The following is a 17877-nucleotide window of genomic DNA, read 5'->3' on the forward strand; positions in this document are numbered from 1 at the left end:
GAACTCCTTGCCCTGGCTGTGCTGGCAGTGTGGCAAGGTTACCAGTGTGCTGCTCTTGGTTGCCCCTGTGGTTTTGGTGGTTTGCATATCCAACTATAGTTCTGTAGAAATAGGAGCAACTGTTCTTGATTAGCTTCTCCTTGTTGGTCAGTTTCCTTCTACGCAGCTTAAATCAGTGGGGAATTGAAGTGTCTCTGTAGTCAGGTGGGACACTGCTGCATACTCTTTTTGTACCAGGGTTCCTCTTCTATTTCCAGTGCATTTGTTCACCTGCATATAGTTTCCTATGGAAGAAGATCATAAGAAAGTAAGAGATAAGAGAATACTTTCTTGCAAATGCAGGGACTAATCGCCATATAAGGAATAGATCAGTATTAAGTTTTTATTCAGCTAAACTTGTGCAGTATTTGTCAATGCAATTTTCATTAAAGTCAGATTCAGACCTAACATAAATATAAATGCATTTCTGCTAATGAGATTGGATTACCTCCTGGATTTGATCCCAGAAAGCTTTACTTTAAATTCATTTTTGATAAAAGGGTAATAAAATGGGTAGTTCATTATAATTGCTTACAAATCTTCAAATATGTATTTTATTTTTTGGTATTGTATTTAATCTTGGTGAAAGGTTATCTTTTTTTTAAAGGATACCCAAGGTATGCATTGAAATTGAAGGTATTTCTTATTTTAGAAGAATGAGACTGGCAAGGAGGTTAGTTAATAATTCAGGAACTTTTGGTTATCAGAGTGTATTCCTGAAAAGAAATATGGACACAGGAATTGCTAAAAATAATGTATCCTGTTGACAATATTAATTTAGTTTCAGCCCTTACAAAGAATCTTTACAATTTTCCTCAATGTGGAAGGCAGTATTCTAACAAAGAGTTGCATGTGTGTTTTACAAGGCTTGAAAACAGGAAAAAATACTAAGGATTTTTTTCTTTAAGTAGTGTTGCATTTGAAATATCAGTAGGTAAGGTAAAAAAAAAAGCTGCAGATTAAAGAATTTAAGATGAATACTGTTGGCCACTTTAAGGTTTTACTGTAAACTTACTCATTCAACTGTTCCCATTTTCTGTTTGTATTTTTAGTCAATATCTCTGTTACATAGTGTTAAAGTGAGAGTCAAAAGCTTCATTTATTATTTTATTTGTAATATTTTTATGAGCCTTTTCCACTTCTTTGCATAGCTCTGCAAAGTCTTTCTCAGTTTGTGCTAGCCCTAGCAAGAAGGAACAGATACATGTATTTGAAGAAAAACACGTTAGCTGCTGGAGTTAACAAATAATGATTAAAAGCTATTCTTTTGCTTCTTATTATTTCTCCTATACCCCAAATTGATCTTCACAAATACAGGACTGTAAAGAACTTCATCTGCTGCTGGTTAGCAGAAGTGGATTTAAATCTACACCGACAGTTCATTTGACAATGACCTTGAGGGGCTTTGCTTCTTGAAGAAGAAAGCAGAAGCTTGCGGTAAACAAAGTTCACTTCTGACAGATGGATTGAATGACAGAAAGGTTGCGAGTGCCAGAATAGCCCTGGCAGAGGAGGAAATGTTCAGTGGAATCCAACAGGAGAGGAGGTGTGAACAGGTGCAGGGTTGCTGACGGAAGGGGAACCAGATGGAAGGAGCCAGAGCCAGTTTATTTAAAGGAAAAGGCAGAAAACACTGAAAGGCTGTGCGATCAGTGGCTAAAAGTGTGCATGGAAGAAGGTAAAAATTCACAAAGCAAAACTGCACAGTGGGATATCTAGCACTTAGCATAATGGTAGTAATTTGTGAGTTTCGTTTTAAAGTTGCTATTGAAATATGTTTCTCCCTTACTCTTGACAGCATAAAGAAGAGATTTATAACCTGTCCAAAAAAGAAAATAATAACACCAATAAAACCACCACCAAAAACCTCAACTGTTACACTGCCTGTCCGGTATTTCTAATACTAACATGCAGACAGTTACAATCAGGATAATATAAAAATTATGCCACAGCTAAACAAATGAATAAAAGGCATATAAGGCTGGATTTTTATTTTTTGACTCACCTGTTTGTATCTAGCTCTTGTGACATGTGGGCAGATGAGCATGCCTTTTATTAGGATGTTTCTGTAAGATCTAGAGCAAATCAACAACAGTCAAGTACAATGCAATGTTAGCACAGTATTTTGCATCTTTTTTACTTTTGGTCATAAGTCTGTCAGTTTGCTGGAACGTGTGGTATCTTGATGTAGGATGAGGTAGAAGTCTAGCTTACCCTAGATCAAATTCCCTGAAAATCAAATACTGTCTTTCAAATTGTCATCCTGAAGAATGCTTTGTTGTGTCGAATGGTTCTGCTTTTTCCCAAGCTGTTCTTGTGAGGCTTGGTCCTTTAGAGGCAGGAAAAAACATTCCTCAACAACTTCTCAACTTCAGCAATAGCTGGGGATCATTATCAGCTTCCACATATCAGGCCTGTGGCAGCTTAAGTGCCAGCTGTGTGTCCATACCTAATGTGTGTGAAAAATGCAGGTAACTGTTGAGCAGTCATTCGTAGTGCATCTGTGATCTACTGGATCATTCAGCTGTGCTGAGCTGATCCGGATCAGGTGTGAGTACACAGGGGCTTTCCTTTTTAATTAGCTAGAGCATGCAACGCCGTGTTTATGCTGACTTTATGCCAGCTGCAGGAAGGACAGATGATACCTGATTCAGCATAAAGCTCGCTGGTACAAAGTTAACGTTCCAAAAACACTGGGTTTTTGAACAAATTTAAATTGGCAGAGTGAGTTCATAGCAGATCAGGTCTCTGCATCATTTAGCTGCATCATTTTTTGATTCAGTGGTAGGAGCCTGATGGTTGGATTTACTGTATTAACAAGCTGAGTACAGAGTCAGTTATTTGAACCTGGTCTAAGCCTATGCTGCTGCTGAAAAAGCAGGTCCCTGGAGTGGCTGTGTCTGGCCACTTATTGCCAGGCCCTTGCTTCTGCTGACACTGGGAGACAGGCACCTGTGTGATCAGGTGGTTAAGGGAGTTACTCAGATTGAAAAAGAATAATTTCTTGAAGAATAAGTTGTGTGAGTGCTCATTTTAAGAGAATGAAAAGAAGGACCACACCTCTTATACAGTCAGTCTGGCTTAAATGTTTCCTGAAGCTGTATTGTAAGAGGCTGCTAGTGCCAAATTCAAGAAAAATCATAAATCAAGATAAATAATCCTTTATTTTAAATATAGGGAAAATAATACATGCAAGTGTGTGTATACAAAATACATACCTGTACGAATCTTCTGTGTTAAGCAATTACTTCAACATGCAGTCATTTGTAAAAGTGGCTTGTGGAACAAAGAATATTCTAGAGAAAGGTGTACAGTATTGGAAGTGTTAGGGCTACATACTAAGACTTCACAAAAATCACCTCTTCCCATGCAGCTTCTACTCTGTACTTAACTGTGTGTTTCTATAGGGACTAAGCAGCCAAATAGTTCACAATCTGATGGTAATAGTCATGAGAGGGTGGGTGTTTAGTTACAAGCTACGTATCTTGATGGTAAAGCTTATAAATGCGCCAGAAAAATCGAATTTTGAATCCAAGTTAGTATATTTGACCTAATATGAGATGTTAATTACTGTTAGAGACATTTTTTTCTTCTCTAACATCTAAATAGAAGGAAGCTAGTGATAATATTTGACTGTGACTTGATATACAGAGGACTGCCCAGATTGAAGAGAAATTATTGAGGAACCAGTCATTTCCTGGGTGTATCTTGAAGGTTATAATGCCAAAAGAGTAAAATTATGTTATAGGCCAGGTGTTTGCAAGCTCTTACTGTTATGCTGAATGTAAAGTAAGAAATCCACTGCTTTGGTTTTGTTAACTGACCTCGCAGATAGAGCTAAAGATGGAATATATCATCAGTCACATATATACTCAAGTTAACTATGTTCAAGATTCTTTATTTCATAGAAACTTCCATAGGAGTAACACTCTGTGTCTGTCTGTTCCTATGCTCCTACAGCTTTTCATCTGTCTCATGCTCATTAGTATCTCCAGTTGGTGGAGAGAATTTTTAAGTAGATTTCAAGTATGGCAAGCAGGAGTAGGAATTTTTTTCACGTGCAGCCATTAATGTATAATTTCTCCTGATGCTTCAGTAGGGCTTAAAGAGCAAAGTGGAAATGTTAGACTTAAGTGTTTCATTGTTTCTGGAGACTTATTATTATTATATAAAGTGGAAATATATATAAAAGTTATAAAGCAGTTCCAATGGTGTAGCTGCATTCTAAATAGATACCAAAAAAAAAAAAAATCAATGAGTACAAGAAAGTTATATGCACCGATTTCTGTTTCAGCAAAATTTAAATTCTCAGAAAAAAAGTAGAAAATAGTATAACAAGCTGACATTATGTGAGTTCTGGGACTGGGGATACAGGTGGCAATTTATCTGCATTTCAGGGAAAATAGTTTCAAGCTAATTTGTCAACTAATTGTAGTTATTCTCATGATGAAGTTGGAAATGTGTACAGAGCTTAATCTTTTCTCTTTTTTTGAGCCTCAAAAGGGTTTCTAATTTTTTTTTTGAGGTTTTTTTATGAAATAGTAGTAGCAGCCTGGCAGAGTTGTCTTTTCCAGCCTTGCATCCCAAGTAGGGTAGTGAAAAATTTCATTTAGTTGATTCATTAACGTACTTTAAATGTATTTCTGCTTTCAAGTTATTTCTGTAGTACCTTCTAACTTCCTAGATCCATATTTAAAGAGCTGGATCAATTTGAATGCTGAATTTTTTACCCCTTGACCTTTACCTAACTTTTCTAATTGCTTGTAGTGCTTCTCATGGTTCTCATTGCTTCTTGTGGTTATGAGGAGAAAGCTCTGAGGTTTCATTATTTTGGGAAACTCTGTATTTCTCAACTAATAAAAGACACAAAATTTCAGTTTTGGTTGGTCGGTTGGGTTTTTTTGAGCCTCAGTTCTCATGAATAGGCCCACATGTATCCTGACCAATGATGCAGTCCTTCAAATCCACCAATTAATATAATAGTTGGTTTTCTTCAAAATTTGACCATGCAAATATAGATTTTACTGAAGCTCACCAAACACAGTGTGCTGGGTGGGGCAGTTTCCAGAAACTTGAGCTTTCTGCTGAGAAGACCTGGCAACCAACTCCAGAATCAGCATCCAGTCAGCTCCCAGAAACGGACAAAAAGAGCAACTCAGTGGGTAATTCCCTCAATGGGATACAGGAAGGACAATTTTTCAGCTCCTTGGAAAGGTTTAAAGAAATGACCTTATCATGATGCTTTTAAAAGATACTTCTACCTAATTCTATCAGAAACATGCACACATACATCTTTTTTTTATTTATTTTTTGACAAAAGAACATTCATTTCATGCCTTTCTTCTGCCTTGTAAAGCACCAAGAGCCATAAAATCCAGTCCAGTGTGGATTTACACAAGCACTGAAAAAATCAAAGCCTTTATTACAAAAATTCAGATGGCAAAAAATTCTACAGTGTTTAATAAGAGGAAACCGCTCAACACTGTCCAGCTAAGTCCTCATTCAGAGCAGCCATAGGTATTAACAAGGTCCTATTAGATGAAAATTTGTAGGCCTAACAAAGGAAGATGTCCAGAGTAGTCAGTGCTAAACAAAAGGTTGCTAGAAGCCTGATTTAAAGGAAGGGGAGAAATCTTGTGACCCTGAGCCTTCTTATTGAGTTGGTCCAAACATATAAGCAAGGCACACGCTCTAGAACTCGGCTAATTTAGAAGATTTGGAAAGTAATAATTTTGAATTGTAGCTACATTTAAAACCAGCATGTACCTATTTACCTGCAGAATTACAGGTCTTACTGTGTTGCATTTTCTTACTTAAATGTTTGAAAATACTAAAGACTGGACAGCATATGATAAAACTCAGTAAACACATTCTCCATTATAAATAGCTGAATTGGGATACTGCAGTGCTGTTAAATTGAAAGACTGGTCTGAAAGGAGTTATAGAAGTTTTACATTAATAGAGAGAATTATTTAAGACTATTCCTGGGGGAAATGACTTCTTGGTAAATTGTTGGGGTTTTTTCCATGTTTGTAGACCAACCTTGGACTTGTCTGCTAACCTGATAAAAATAAAAAATGAGCCCTTATTCATCTGTGTATGACATGCATACAAAGATACATACAAAATACAGGGGGAACAAGTTTGTGAAGTGTGATCTTACTCTGTATACCTTCTCTTATGACCTTTATCATTGTGGGTTTTGAATAGTGCCTGGTAATAAAGTTAGAGATAGCAAAAAATCTTCTCATGTTTCCCCTTAGAGAATAGGGCAGGTATTGTGACATCTTGTTTCAGCTTTTATACTTTATTTTTGTTTTTATTATGAGTTTGTGGTTTGTTTGGTTGGCTTTTTCTCCCCCTATAGCCTGAGAAAAGAGCAAGGATATACTCTGATTTTCCATTCTTCCCTTGACTCTTGCAGCTGAAATAGTAAGATAAAATAGCCTATGAGAAGGTGATTTAGAAAGCTGCTTGTAATGGACAATCACTAGCCCTGTATTGTGGAAAGCTTGCAAAGTAGTTTGCATAAGACACTGCTGAGCCTTTGTACCCAAAGTTGTTTGGTCTTTAGGGCTCCTAGTACATGTAGTCTTTCAAGTCCTACTTTGAAAAGTGTTTTAATTGATTTGAGTGTCTCCATGCCAGATTTTACTAAAGATACTGGAAATAAAATGCTTGGGTAACTCCTCAAAACTTTTACAGTTTAGTAGAGAAGCTTTTGCTATATATTTATTTTCAAAAATACTGGGAGAGAAAGCTCATTTCCTCTGAAAGAGGTAAGGGAGCCTTCAGCTGAGTCCTTTCTCTCTTCTGAGGTAATTTGTTGTGCAGTGGCTCATGGTGCTGGCCCACTTGGCTACATGTTATCTAGGAAGGAGGTCTGTGCGCAACCACTGAGGCATGTTGTAAAAGCAGCAGTGTTAGGCTTGACTGGCCCTCCTGCTGCCCAAGTCTGAGTGTGGGTGCAGAGTTCCAGGACTGGTCATCATTTAGACAAGTCTTGTTAGTTCAGATAGCTCAAGCATTTAGAACTCCAAATGCTAGCTACTCCTTAATGATTTATGAAGTTCAGTTTAAAGCAAGTATGTATGAAAGCTAAAATGCTTTGTAGTTACATTTTTAACTATAATTAATATGAAATGAAGATGTCAAAAATAATGCTATGATAACCTCTCGTGTATCACTGAACTGAGATAATTACTAGGGTATTTTAATTTGTCCAATTAAGTTCATAGTCCTTACTAATAGATCCATTAGCTTTTTTAAAAATGCCACATGTTGATCTCATGGAAAAATCAAATAGTCAGTATAGGAAGCATGGTTGCTTCAAATCATAGTTGCTTTGCCAGAAGATTTAGTGGCAGCCTTCAGTCAGAGGCCTAATTCTACGTTAAGAATCCTCCTGATTTTTGGTTTGGTTTTTTTTTTTTGTATTTTTACTGTTACCAAACTGAAAAGACTCTTTCAGAAATACCTACTATAGAACTGTGCAGAGAAATTCAAAGTTTTATCAGTCTAAGTTCTGTTCTTTTCTAGTCAAAAATAGATGAGCTATTAGTGATGTCAAATATGACTATTATGTCACTAGTCTTTACATACTTACTTTTTCTTTACTGCAAAGCCCTTTGGCAGAGAGTGGACTTCTCTTGCAAAGGGATTTGTGATTCACTTTTTGTTTGTTAGTGTTGGAAGAGATGTTTTGGGTTTGGGAGCTATTTTGGTTTGGTTTGGGGTTTTATTTGGTTTTTTAATTAAATTTGATGGCTCAAATTCAGTCAGCATACTTTTATGTGAGCTTTAAGATCAAAATGAACTTTCACTTCATTTACAGCAAGGATTTCTTTTAAAGTTTGCTAGTGATGGCAATTTTCTTCTTCCTGTGCTGTAAGCTATAGTTCACAGTGCCTTTTGTTTTGTCATGAACATTTGGAAAGCATATCTTTCGTGCCCAGCAAGCCAATATCCAGTCCAGTGAGATACACAAACCAGTTTGCTGTGGTAACTGTGGCTCTTGACAGCCACAATGCAGGCTTAAAACAGGCATTATCACTGTGGAAAACCTGCACTTCAGAATAGGGCTCAAGAAGAGCTTGAGCTTGCTCCATGATTGAGTCTTTGGTTGCTTCTGACTTTACCACACAAAAGTGAAAATTTCCATGAGTTCAATGCATCTGCTTTAGTAAAACTGATCAGTGTTGTGACCAAATGCAGAATTATCGTCAGATGTGCATTTAGTGTATTTAGTGTTTTGCACTCAGTAGAGCTGGTGTTTGAATTTGAGTAGAGAACAGGCTGGTGCACTTTAACCACTCTGTCTCCTATTTTTGATCTCTACAGATGAAGTTTTAAAAAGCTCTGGAACAATTAATCTTTAGCTGTCATTTCTGGTTCAGATACTACCTGTGTCATCAAAATTAGTCAGTTGTACTTTTGCTTTACCTTGTCTCTGTGCTTTCTATCAGTGAATATAAGAAATTCTGAAGTCTTTGCAGGAGGAGACTTCTGATATCTTCACGCTAGTGCTGGAGGGACTAAGGACTGTTTCCTTCTGTCTGCAGTCCGTAGATTTTCTTTTGCTCTGAATTGTAAAAGAATTGACTTAAGAGATTGCAATTAGGCTTAGTGTCAAAGCTTCTATAACTCCTGCAGTATTTGCTGGTTGTAGCAGGAAAGTTACCAATAAGTCCTGAAATCTCTTGGGCTGCCTTCTGCATGTTTTATGCTTGCTTCTCTTTTTTTCTCCGTATATATGTTGGGAAAATTTTCAGCTGGAGGACAGGGAGATTGAACTTAGAGAACAGGTTCAACTCAAGGTGTGGGTGAAGGACTTGCCACTCTGTTTAGACAGATTTGGCTCCAGGTTATTGTTTTGCTCCTGAACAGTTCTAAGCCCCTCAGATATTGCTCTGTATAGAACTGGATGTGTTTTAATTCCAAAATCTTCTAAGAAGCTGCTCTTCTGTGTAAGAATTACCTGTGTTTTCCTCGTTTTACAATTGAGCTTTTATCCACTGTATAAATTCATCTTCACACCATATACACTTCAGCCATAGGGCACTCACCATATATCCATGGTTTCTGAGCTCCTGCTAGCTTGCTCTATACAGCAAGTGGCACAGGTGAATGGCTCTTTTGAATGGGTCCTCTACACAAGAGAGTGCTTCTGGCGGCAGTAGATTCTCCATCTATTTCAAACTTGCTGGTTAGCATGTGTTCATCAGGAGGAGCCTTAACGATGAGGAATGGACCCTCACAGGTTTGCCTTGGTAGCTTGAGCTGTGAAGCCTGCTACATGCTGAAGGTTACCCCCAGCACAAAGCCAGCCAGCCAGCTGTGTGCCAGATGACAGCACAGCACCCAACTGCACACAGCCATCTCACATGAGAACTTTTAAATAAAATACTGTGCTACTGACACTTTCTTTAGCTGAAAGTGTCAGAGGAATGTGTGAGGTGCTGGTGGCTTGGTTTTGCTTTGTTTTTTTGGGCAGTCCGGTGCTTATAACAACTGTCTGAAGGTAAAAAACATTCATAAAATAAAGGGGTTTGCACAGACCGGTTTCCAGCAAATATGGAAAAAATATTCTTAGTAACATTTTCTATATTTGAAGCTTACACTGAAAAAATGATGGGAGCATCACTCCTTAGGATAGCCCCAATATGGTTACAAAGCAGTTCTGAGAGTGATGTGATAAAGTGCCATTCAATATATGAAATTTCCTTTAAAAATGTATTTTTTTCCTTAACGCTCTAATATTTTTGGTATCTAAACGTATTTTCTGTCTTACCTCAGAAGAAACTGCCTGTGATTTCCAAGGGAGTTTTGCCTAAGGTAGGCTTGAAACATCAGGACCAGGAATTAGTGTAATGTGACCCACCATTTGTATTGCTTTGGGGTAAATTCGAGAGAGAAGATTTAACATTGTGTGTGTCATGCTGAGATATTGCAATATCTCGGATGGGTTATTAGGCACCAATCCAAAGGTTAAGTGCAGCAACCACATGAGATGTGGCTTTATCCTTACATGATCTGTGCTCGTGTTCTGTTTTGTAGTCCTGTGAAATAGGTAATATCCCTAGAATAAAATATGTTTATAAGACTTTTTTGAAACCCATCTCAAGCTATTAAATGTCATTTCAGTAGAAAGGTGTATCATTTGAAATCTAGAAATCAATCCTTGAATGTGTGAACTCAATGACGTTTTACATGTGGACCCCAATGTGCACCAGATAAATATTCACGACCTTTGGGAAAGTCTAGATCTGAATTTGCAGTTCAGGATCTTTTCTAATTTATATGCATATATCTTTTTGGGGTTTTATTTTCCATGCTCTTTTTGCTTGGCTTGCATTAAATAAAATGCTTCAATGGAGTGTGGTAGTCTAGCATTTGTTTTGCCTCAGGAGTAGATTGCCCCATCTTGCGTATCTGGTCAAGTAAATTGCTCTCTTGCCTGCCTACTTCAATAATAGTACTGGGCTTTAGACCTTCGTGTACAACCCCCCAGTGAGCAGAACCACAAGGGGCTGGGCCTGTGTGGTGCTAGCAGTCTTCTCTATTGTAATGGATGCATTCATCTCCTATTTACATAAATTAATAGTTAAAACTTGTTTGGTTGCTTAAGAAAACTCATTAAGCTTTCAGAGTAGCTGTATCACAAGCACTGTGGCAATCGCTCCCATTGACTTATCTCCTGCTGATTCACTGGGAACCAGTCCATCTCAGGGTCAGGTCCCTAAGCTTCATTGCAGAATTAAACAAATAGCATTTAAAAGAAAATGCAAATAATATGTTCAGTGCAAAGTAGATGCTGGTAAACTTCCTTCTGAAAAAGCGGTCATGTTTAAAATTTTTAAAAATAAAATCCTATTTTTGTCTGCAGGGCCAATTTTCTCTCAGGAAATAGATCATATTTTTTATCCATTTTCTACTAGTCACTGGAGAATGTTTGACATTGTAAGAGAAAGGTCAGTTTGTATAACTTGAAGTGGGAGGAGAATGTTTAATGTGAAAAGCTTGGCCAGATTTTTTGCTATTGTTATTTGAATGTTCTGATTTACCCTTTTAATTTATCCTCTTCAGTATATGATTTTTGTTTTTCTTTATTTCCTATTTGGTTTCTTTTATAGACTGGAGAAAGAGAGCATTCAGCACAGCATTAGCAATGAAGCAAAGGCCCGAGCCCTTCAGGCCCAGCAAAGAGAGCAGGAGCTGACACAGAAGATGCAGCAAATGGAGGCCCAGCATGAGAAAACTGGTAGGTGGTAGGGAAAGATTAGAGCCTGGGCACTCACTCACAAGCCAGGCCCACGCCTTACTGTGAAATGACATCAGGAACACCTGTAACCTTTGGCTGGCCGAAGGGAGCAGATGCTAACTACACCGGAGATTCCGAATTACATATTAGTTAGCGTTTAAAAGAGAAAATGGAAAGTATTGCCCACTGTCTGTTGATTTCAGAGTGCTGCTCTCACATCTGCTGCACCATCTGGATTATGAGTTTATTTACCTGTGTTCAAGAAACGTAAAGCTGAGAGAGACCACAACAAAGTAGAAAAACAAAGGGCTTGTTTTTGGCTGGATTTTCAGGCACACATGTTATATAAAGAAAATAGCATCAGAAGCTCTGCGGGAAATGCTCTGAGCTTACAGTTAAAGTCTCCTGAATAGCATTGAACAGTTCCCACAGTACACACATTATAGCTACTCTAAAAGCTTAATGAGTTTGCTTCGGCATCCAAACTGGAGAAAAGCTTTAGCCATTAATCGGTTCTTAATTCACTGTCGCAGCTGGATGTAATTCACTGGCTCCAAATTGATATGTTCCTTTATTTAATCTTTGCAGCCTCAAACATTTTTAGCATTACCATGTGCCCCCCCCACATCCTCAATCTAGAAGAAAGATGTTTAATCCCTTGCGTACTTCAGGTTCTCTTAATAAGAGACTTCATTGCATTGAGTTAGCCCATCAGTAACATCTAACTTTAATCTGGAAGTAAAATGGGTTTTCCAAACAAACAAAAAAGAGCTTTTTGTTATTCTGAAGTACTATGCCAATAACATTAATAGAGGTGCATATTATAAATAAAAAAAAAAAAGGAATTTTTAAGAGATGAAATTTGTAACTCCTATTATGAGCATGGAAAAGAGGAGGAGCTTTGGCTGTTAAGGAACATGATATACTCATGTGTTTAACAAAATACCATATTTACCCACCAGTCATGCAATACTTCTAGGAAACCATGTAATATGTATTGATCCTAAACAGTGTTGGATAATACATAAGGCAGCAAGAATGTTTATATCTGCTATTCGATTTTCTGCCCTTTTTTATAGTATTATCACAGTACTAGAGGACCTTTCCATGTGTTCAGGGAATGCAAACAGCTGCATTATGGCTGCTGTCTACACTGTAGGAGAAGAAAAGAAACTCTCAGAATCACTTTTTCCTCCTTTAGCCAGCACGTCTGTGTATGACCATGTGTAATTCTGCACAAGAGTGATGTCATTTACCCTCCTGCTGCATAAATTGTCCCAGTATACAAAAACGAAACAATATGATGTCTGGGTTTTTTTTTAATGTATCTCTAGTAGGGTTAGAAGGAGTTGAAAATTATAGTCATTTACAATGTGTATAAAGAAAACCTTGTTTATTATGACCCTACACACATACAAGGAATTTGGGTAAGAGTGGTCATGCTTTCACTGATTTTCAAAGCAGCAATCAAGAAACATAATTTTGCAGTATCTTCCTTTTTAAAGAATAAAGATACCTGGATTCTAGGTTGTGAGTTTAGGTGCAGCCCAAACTCATAGTAACTGAAAATTAATTTATAAAAGGGTTTCATTCCAACTGTAACTGGGCAGTAAGTCTAAATCCTGTTGTTTAAGAATGAAAAATTACATTATTCGTGGTAAGCTCAGGACACAGTAAATAAAAGAACTGCTTTTTTAAGGAGATACTGAAATGAGTCTAAAGTGTGAGCATTTGGGTTGCTGGTGTATCCTCTGCACCAGTTGAGCAAGCAAAAGTCTGCTAAAGCATGCCTTGCCAATTTTATTCCTCCTAGAAATGTCAATGAACTTTTAGCTAAAATGTGAGCCCACCAGACTAGATATCTAGTCTTCACAGTGATTCTTCTCTTACAAGACCAGATTCAGTGGCAACATTGCTTTAACACTTTAGCTAATTCTGACATAGAGCCTTAATTTGGTAAGTGATGATGTCCAAGTAGCTGAAGTTTAAAGAACATTTCAAAACTAGAAGAAATTCAGAATATGTAAAATTGATTCTCCCTTATCTACAAATTTATATAATTGTAGTCTTATAGTATCATAATTTTATGGTTTCTAGTGGAAGAACTGGATTCCTTGCTGACCTCCCAGAATACCTTCATAGCAAAATTAAAGGAGGAATGTTGTGTGTTGGCAAGGAAGTGGGAACAAATGTCAGAAAAATACAGGTTAGTATATTTTTCTTAACCTGTCCCTTTTATTACTAGGACATACTTCTTTATTTTTTTTATTTGTATTGTGATATTTATTATTATTTATCTTATCCTAGTTATTACATATCATATCAGTAATATATGCCCCTTAAGAATTCAGTATAATATATGCCCCTTAAGATTATGTCTCTGGCTATTAATTCAAATTTCTTGGATGATTGCGATGTAAAAATTGCATACTATTTTCTTCCTTGTGTGCATATTCTTAGTATGAAGAGTAGAAAATTGTTAAAAAAGATACAGTTCATCTGAAGTTATATGAAAAATGCTAAAGATTTAGTGATGTCAAAACTGTTTTCATTTAAATTATTTACTTAAAATTCCTTTCACAATACTACACTACACATTGACCGTTGTCTATGAAATAATTGTCATCAAAATTGCTTGCTGTTGACGCTCAGATTTTGCTGCTGCTTGGTTTCAATCAATAGTAGATTTAAGTTGAAAGCTATTAAAAATTGAGGAAGAAGCAAAACCTGGAAGTAATAATAATTTAATTTAAAGAAATACAAAGCTATGGAAGTATCTATTCAAAAGTTCTGTAGGACAGAAAGGAAAATGTGAATTTTGTACTACTGTAGCAGCAAATAATTTGATTTTACGTTTTTAATTGTGAAAATAGTATCTTTTGAAATTTTCTTGGGGTTCATATTTAGAGTGGTAAACTGAACTTAACTGGAGAGTTGGCATTCTGTAGTTTCTGTAAATTACATGTGAAGTGAATTTGGTAATTAGGGCTAGGATTCATCTCATGGCTGGATGGGAAGTAAGCAAAACATTCAGCAAAGACAAAATTGGTTTTCAAGACAGGATTCTTCTTTTGCTGGGTGGATTTAATCATCTTGAGGTAATGTAAGAGACAACACTTACTCAGAGAGAGAGCTTATTTACCCCAGTATCCTCTTCCTAGGAGTGGTCAAAGGGGAAAGATTTAAGTAGATGACAGACATTTCTTTCTTTCTATCTATCTGTCTATCTGTCTGTCTGTAATAAATAAAATATATGATGCTTCCCACGGGTACTGCCTCCACTGCCCATCCTACTTCCCACTGAATATAAAGTGTTGACTGGCTGTTAAGTGGCTGAAGTTGGGAGATGAATCCCATCCAAAGTGTTTAGGGGGGAAATGAGAAACTTGAGGAACTGTAAGCAATCTTCCCATGCAAATGTTGTGATGGGTACTTGAGAGAGAAGCAAACAGAATTTTTCTTCTGAAAAAGCAGTGTTCTTCTGCTAAAGTAATGCAAAATCTAAATAGATTCAAATCATATTATTATTCCAGCAATAAAAAAGCACACAGACTTTGTTGCTAGAGCTCACAGTCACAGACTAGTAACTGTAAAGGATGAAGGAAAGACAGAAAACATACTGTGAAAACACATTATTCTCTGAAAATAAATACTAGAGAGTGCCAAGTGTTTCTTCACCTAGCAGCATTAGCTGACTATGTCAAGGACCTGAAAATGGGAAAAGGAGCCCTCTTGCATCTCCAGGAAGTGGTATATTTTACACAAGAACCTGTAAGGAAGAATGCATGAAAGTTGTTCTGAGAAGTGGTCCTAAAATAGCTTGAGCTTGCCTTCACTGGAGTGGGAGCTGCTGCAGTCAGTAACAAGGATAGAGAAATAGGTAGAGACAAAAAAAGAAGGTAAAAATGAGAACAGAAAGGTGGAACTGGAGATGGTGGAAAATGACAGACTAATATAGATGGCTTCAGAAAGTGATGTGATCAGGAGATCAGATGCAGAAAATTATTTTAGCCAGGTTCTAAATGCATGGTCAGCATGTGTCTCTCAGTAGCATCTCTCCGAAAGGCAATCTTCATGCTCATTGTCACTGAATGTAGTGTAAAACCACATTCTGCCACAGAATACTGTAGTTTTGTTTTCTGTAAAAGAGTAATAATTTGGGGAAGATTTTATACCGTAGTTCTTATGTACATTGATAAAAGCAGATTGCAAAGCAGCAGTGTGCCCTACTTTCATGGAAAATTTTTTTTCTTTTTTTTTTTCTATGTTTTTGACCTTAACATAAACTGAATTTTGGACCTGGATGTGTATTTTCTTGCGAGAATCTTTGTGCCTTAGTTTCCCTAGGTTTAAGTAATGACTGTATGTCATTAATATAATATAATATAATATATCATTAATATAAATAATACGATTATTTAATTGGTGCAAAACTCAAGCTCTTTTAATAACAGATGCAATAGTAAGTTTATTTAAATTTTCTTGGGTTTGATAGGAAGTACCCATTTGTAATAAGAGACATGTCAAATATATCTGTGATGACTACATGTTTGTCCAATTTCAGTGGAATGCATCCAAATGGCACATATATTTTTATATTTAGTGCAGGTTTTCTGAGAAATATAAACTGAAGTTTTTGTGTTTATATGTAAGCTGGAATCATTTTTTGAGCTAGTCCCTACACAGAAAGGCGTCAGAAAGACAATGTCAGACGAATTATAAACCCCTCAAGCTGTGCAGAAAGAAGATAGTGTCTGTGAAGGTTTTTGTATGCATAGGCATGTTTAAAAATATAGTCCTTTGTTGATTTCTTCTCTGTTTCTCTCTTGTTTTGTTCTTTTTTTTCTCTGATTGTCACTGTCTGAGTTTCTAGGTTGTAGATTAATGCTTAACACTACCCACTGTGTATTTGTGATTTGCGTTTTGTAATTAAGGGGAACAATGGGAGTCCATTGGGTCTCATTATATATAATGGTTGGTTTAATTTGTTTCACTTCTATCTTGTTAATTGTAAATTGATCATTAAGATTTGAATTCTAATCTGTCACCAGGGTTGTGAGTATTGAAGCTAGAGCAATGATCCTGGTTTTAATCACTGATGATGAGAAACAAATTTTATAATTTTGGTACATATTGCAGTTCATATATTTTAACACTGTATTTTATGGTGTTATAAATATTGTTAAATGACTTTTAGTGTAGTTTTACTGTTTGGACTATAATGTATAAATTATATTACTGGTTTGGCAACAGTAGGCATCCAACTGTGTGAGTTTAATTGAAGTAAAGAACACATACCCGGCTGAACTATTTTTCTGCATGTTTGGTTGACTGCAGTCGTTGCACTCAATATCAGGAGTGAAATGTTTGTTGAAGGTAGCTGTATGAAGATGGGCAACAGTCTGTCTGAAGGGTCAGTCATTAAATTTATATGCAACAATACTGCATCAGCAGAAAATATTTTAGAGCTTGTATTTAATTTCTGTGTAAGTAAACAATTGCTTTTAAGAGCAGGAAAAGTCAGTGTTTAAAAAGCACTGAAATGCAGAAGCTAGTTCAGAGGAATAAAGGCAGCATTGCCACCTTAGTGTTCAAAAATCAGCTTATGCTAAGATTGACTTTGAATTGTGACTATTTAACATTTCCTCATTTTCTTCCCTTTAGCATTTAAGTGTTTTGGACGCTAACCTGTTTGGGGTTTTTTCCAAGACTCTTCCAGCAAAGATGGTAGATAAAACCTCAAAGTGGTTTTTAAATAGAAGTTGAGGTAGTTAAAGGGATTCAGAAGTATAGAGGGGGTTTTTGTTGCTGTTGTTGCTCCTGCCCCATCAATTATTTTTGATGTAGTGACAAGTAAATGAGATTTGGCAAAATCTATTATGCATCCAGTTACAAGCATGCATTTTACATTTTCATGTGATGTTGTAGCTTTGCTCTGTGTAGTTTCAAAATAACAGTGATTTCATAGAGGTCATTTGAGTGTATCAGATCTCAGAAGCACACACAGGTACGTGGCTGCCTGACTTGTGGGGCCAGCCTGGGTCTGCAGAAGTGCACCTTCCTGCTGAGTTCTGCTCTGATGGCGGCACTCCAAATGCCTGCATGCTTCAGTTTCTACTGAGTCCACCGCTGCTTATTGCTCAGACTGTTGGACCCAGAGTAGCTCTGGTGGAGCAACATCAGCACATCCATGCTTTGTCCTCCAGTTGTGCAGGATCCATCACACGTAGTGATTAGTGCATAGATTTTTCTGATTTGCCTCTTTCCCCTGTATTGTGAGTGAACTATCTTTGGAATTCAGCACTGTGTGCTTTGACACTTGCCCCCCTGTCTTTTCCTGCTGTGGTACTTCAGGAGCAGTCATTCAGAAGCATTTACACAGGACTGGTCCTGCCTCTGGCTGGGTAGAATTGCTACTCCTGTATAAGGTATATATATATAACATAGCATTCAGTACAGTTATCAGGCTTATTACAAATTGTGGTTGATTTGGGGTTTTTTTTTTAACGCAACAATGTGTGAAGTTACTTAAGTATCACGTAGAATTAGCTGTCTTATCCTAATCTTTGGAAACTGAG

At 36.9% G+C, this 17877-nt stretch overlaps 1 protein-coding gene across 5 annotated transcripts in view; it reads left to right on the forward strand.

Annotated features, from left to right (window-relative positions):
- SDCCAG8 (SHH signaling and ciliogenesis regulator SDCCAG8) overlaps window positions 1-17877 on the forward strand; it is a 108998-nt gene that overhangs the window by 48946 nt on the left and 42175 nt on the right. For 3 of the 5 annotated variants that reach the window (XM_042023008.1, XM_042023006.1, XM_042023007.1), the window contains exons 14-15: window positions 11172-11299; window positions 13397-13505. The exons of 1 other annotated variant lie outside the window; for it this stretch is intronic. In XM_042023008.1, coding sequence (XP_041878942.1) covers window positions 11172-11299; window positions 13397-13505 — 237 coding nt within the window. The remainder of the gene's footprint in view (window positions 1-11171; window positions 11300-13396; window positions 13506-17877) is intronic. One more of the 5 variants, XR_006015212.1, reaches the window with a different exon arrangement.

The sequence above is a fragment of the Corvus kubaryi genome, unplaced genomic scaffold (genome assembly GCF_017639235.1).
Source record: "Corvus kubaryi isolate FWS band 111438036 unplaced genomic scaffold, C.kubaryi_AGA036_p1.0 37232, whole genome shotgun sequence".
In the NCBI taxonomy this organism is placed as follows: domain Eukaryota; kingdom Metazoa; phylum Chordata; class Aves; order Passeriformes; family Corvidae; genus Corvus; species Corvus kubaryi.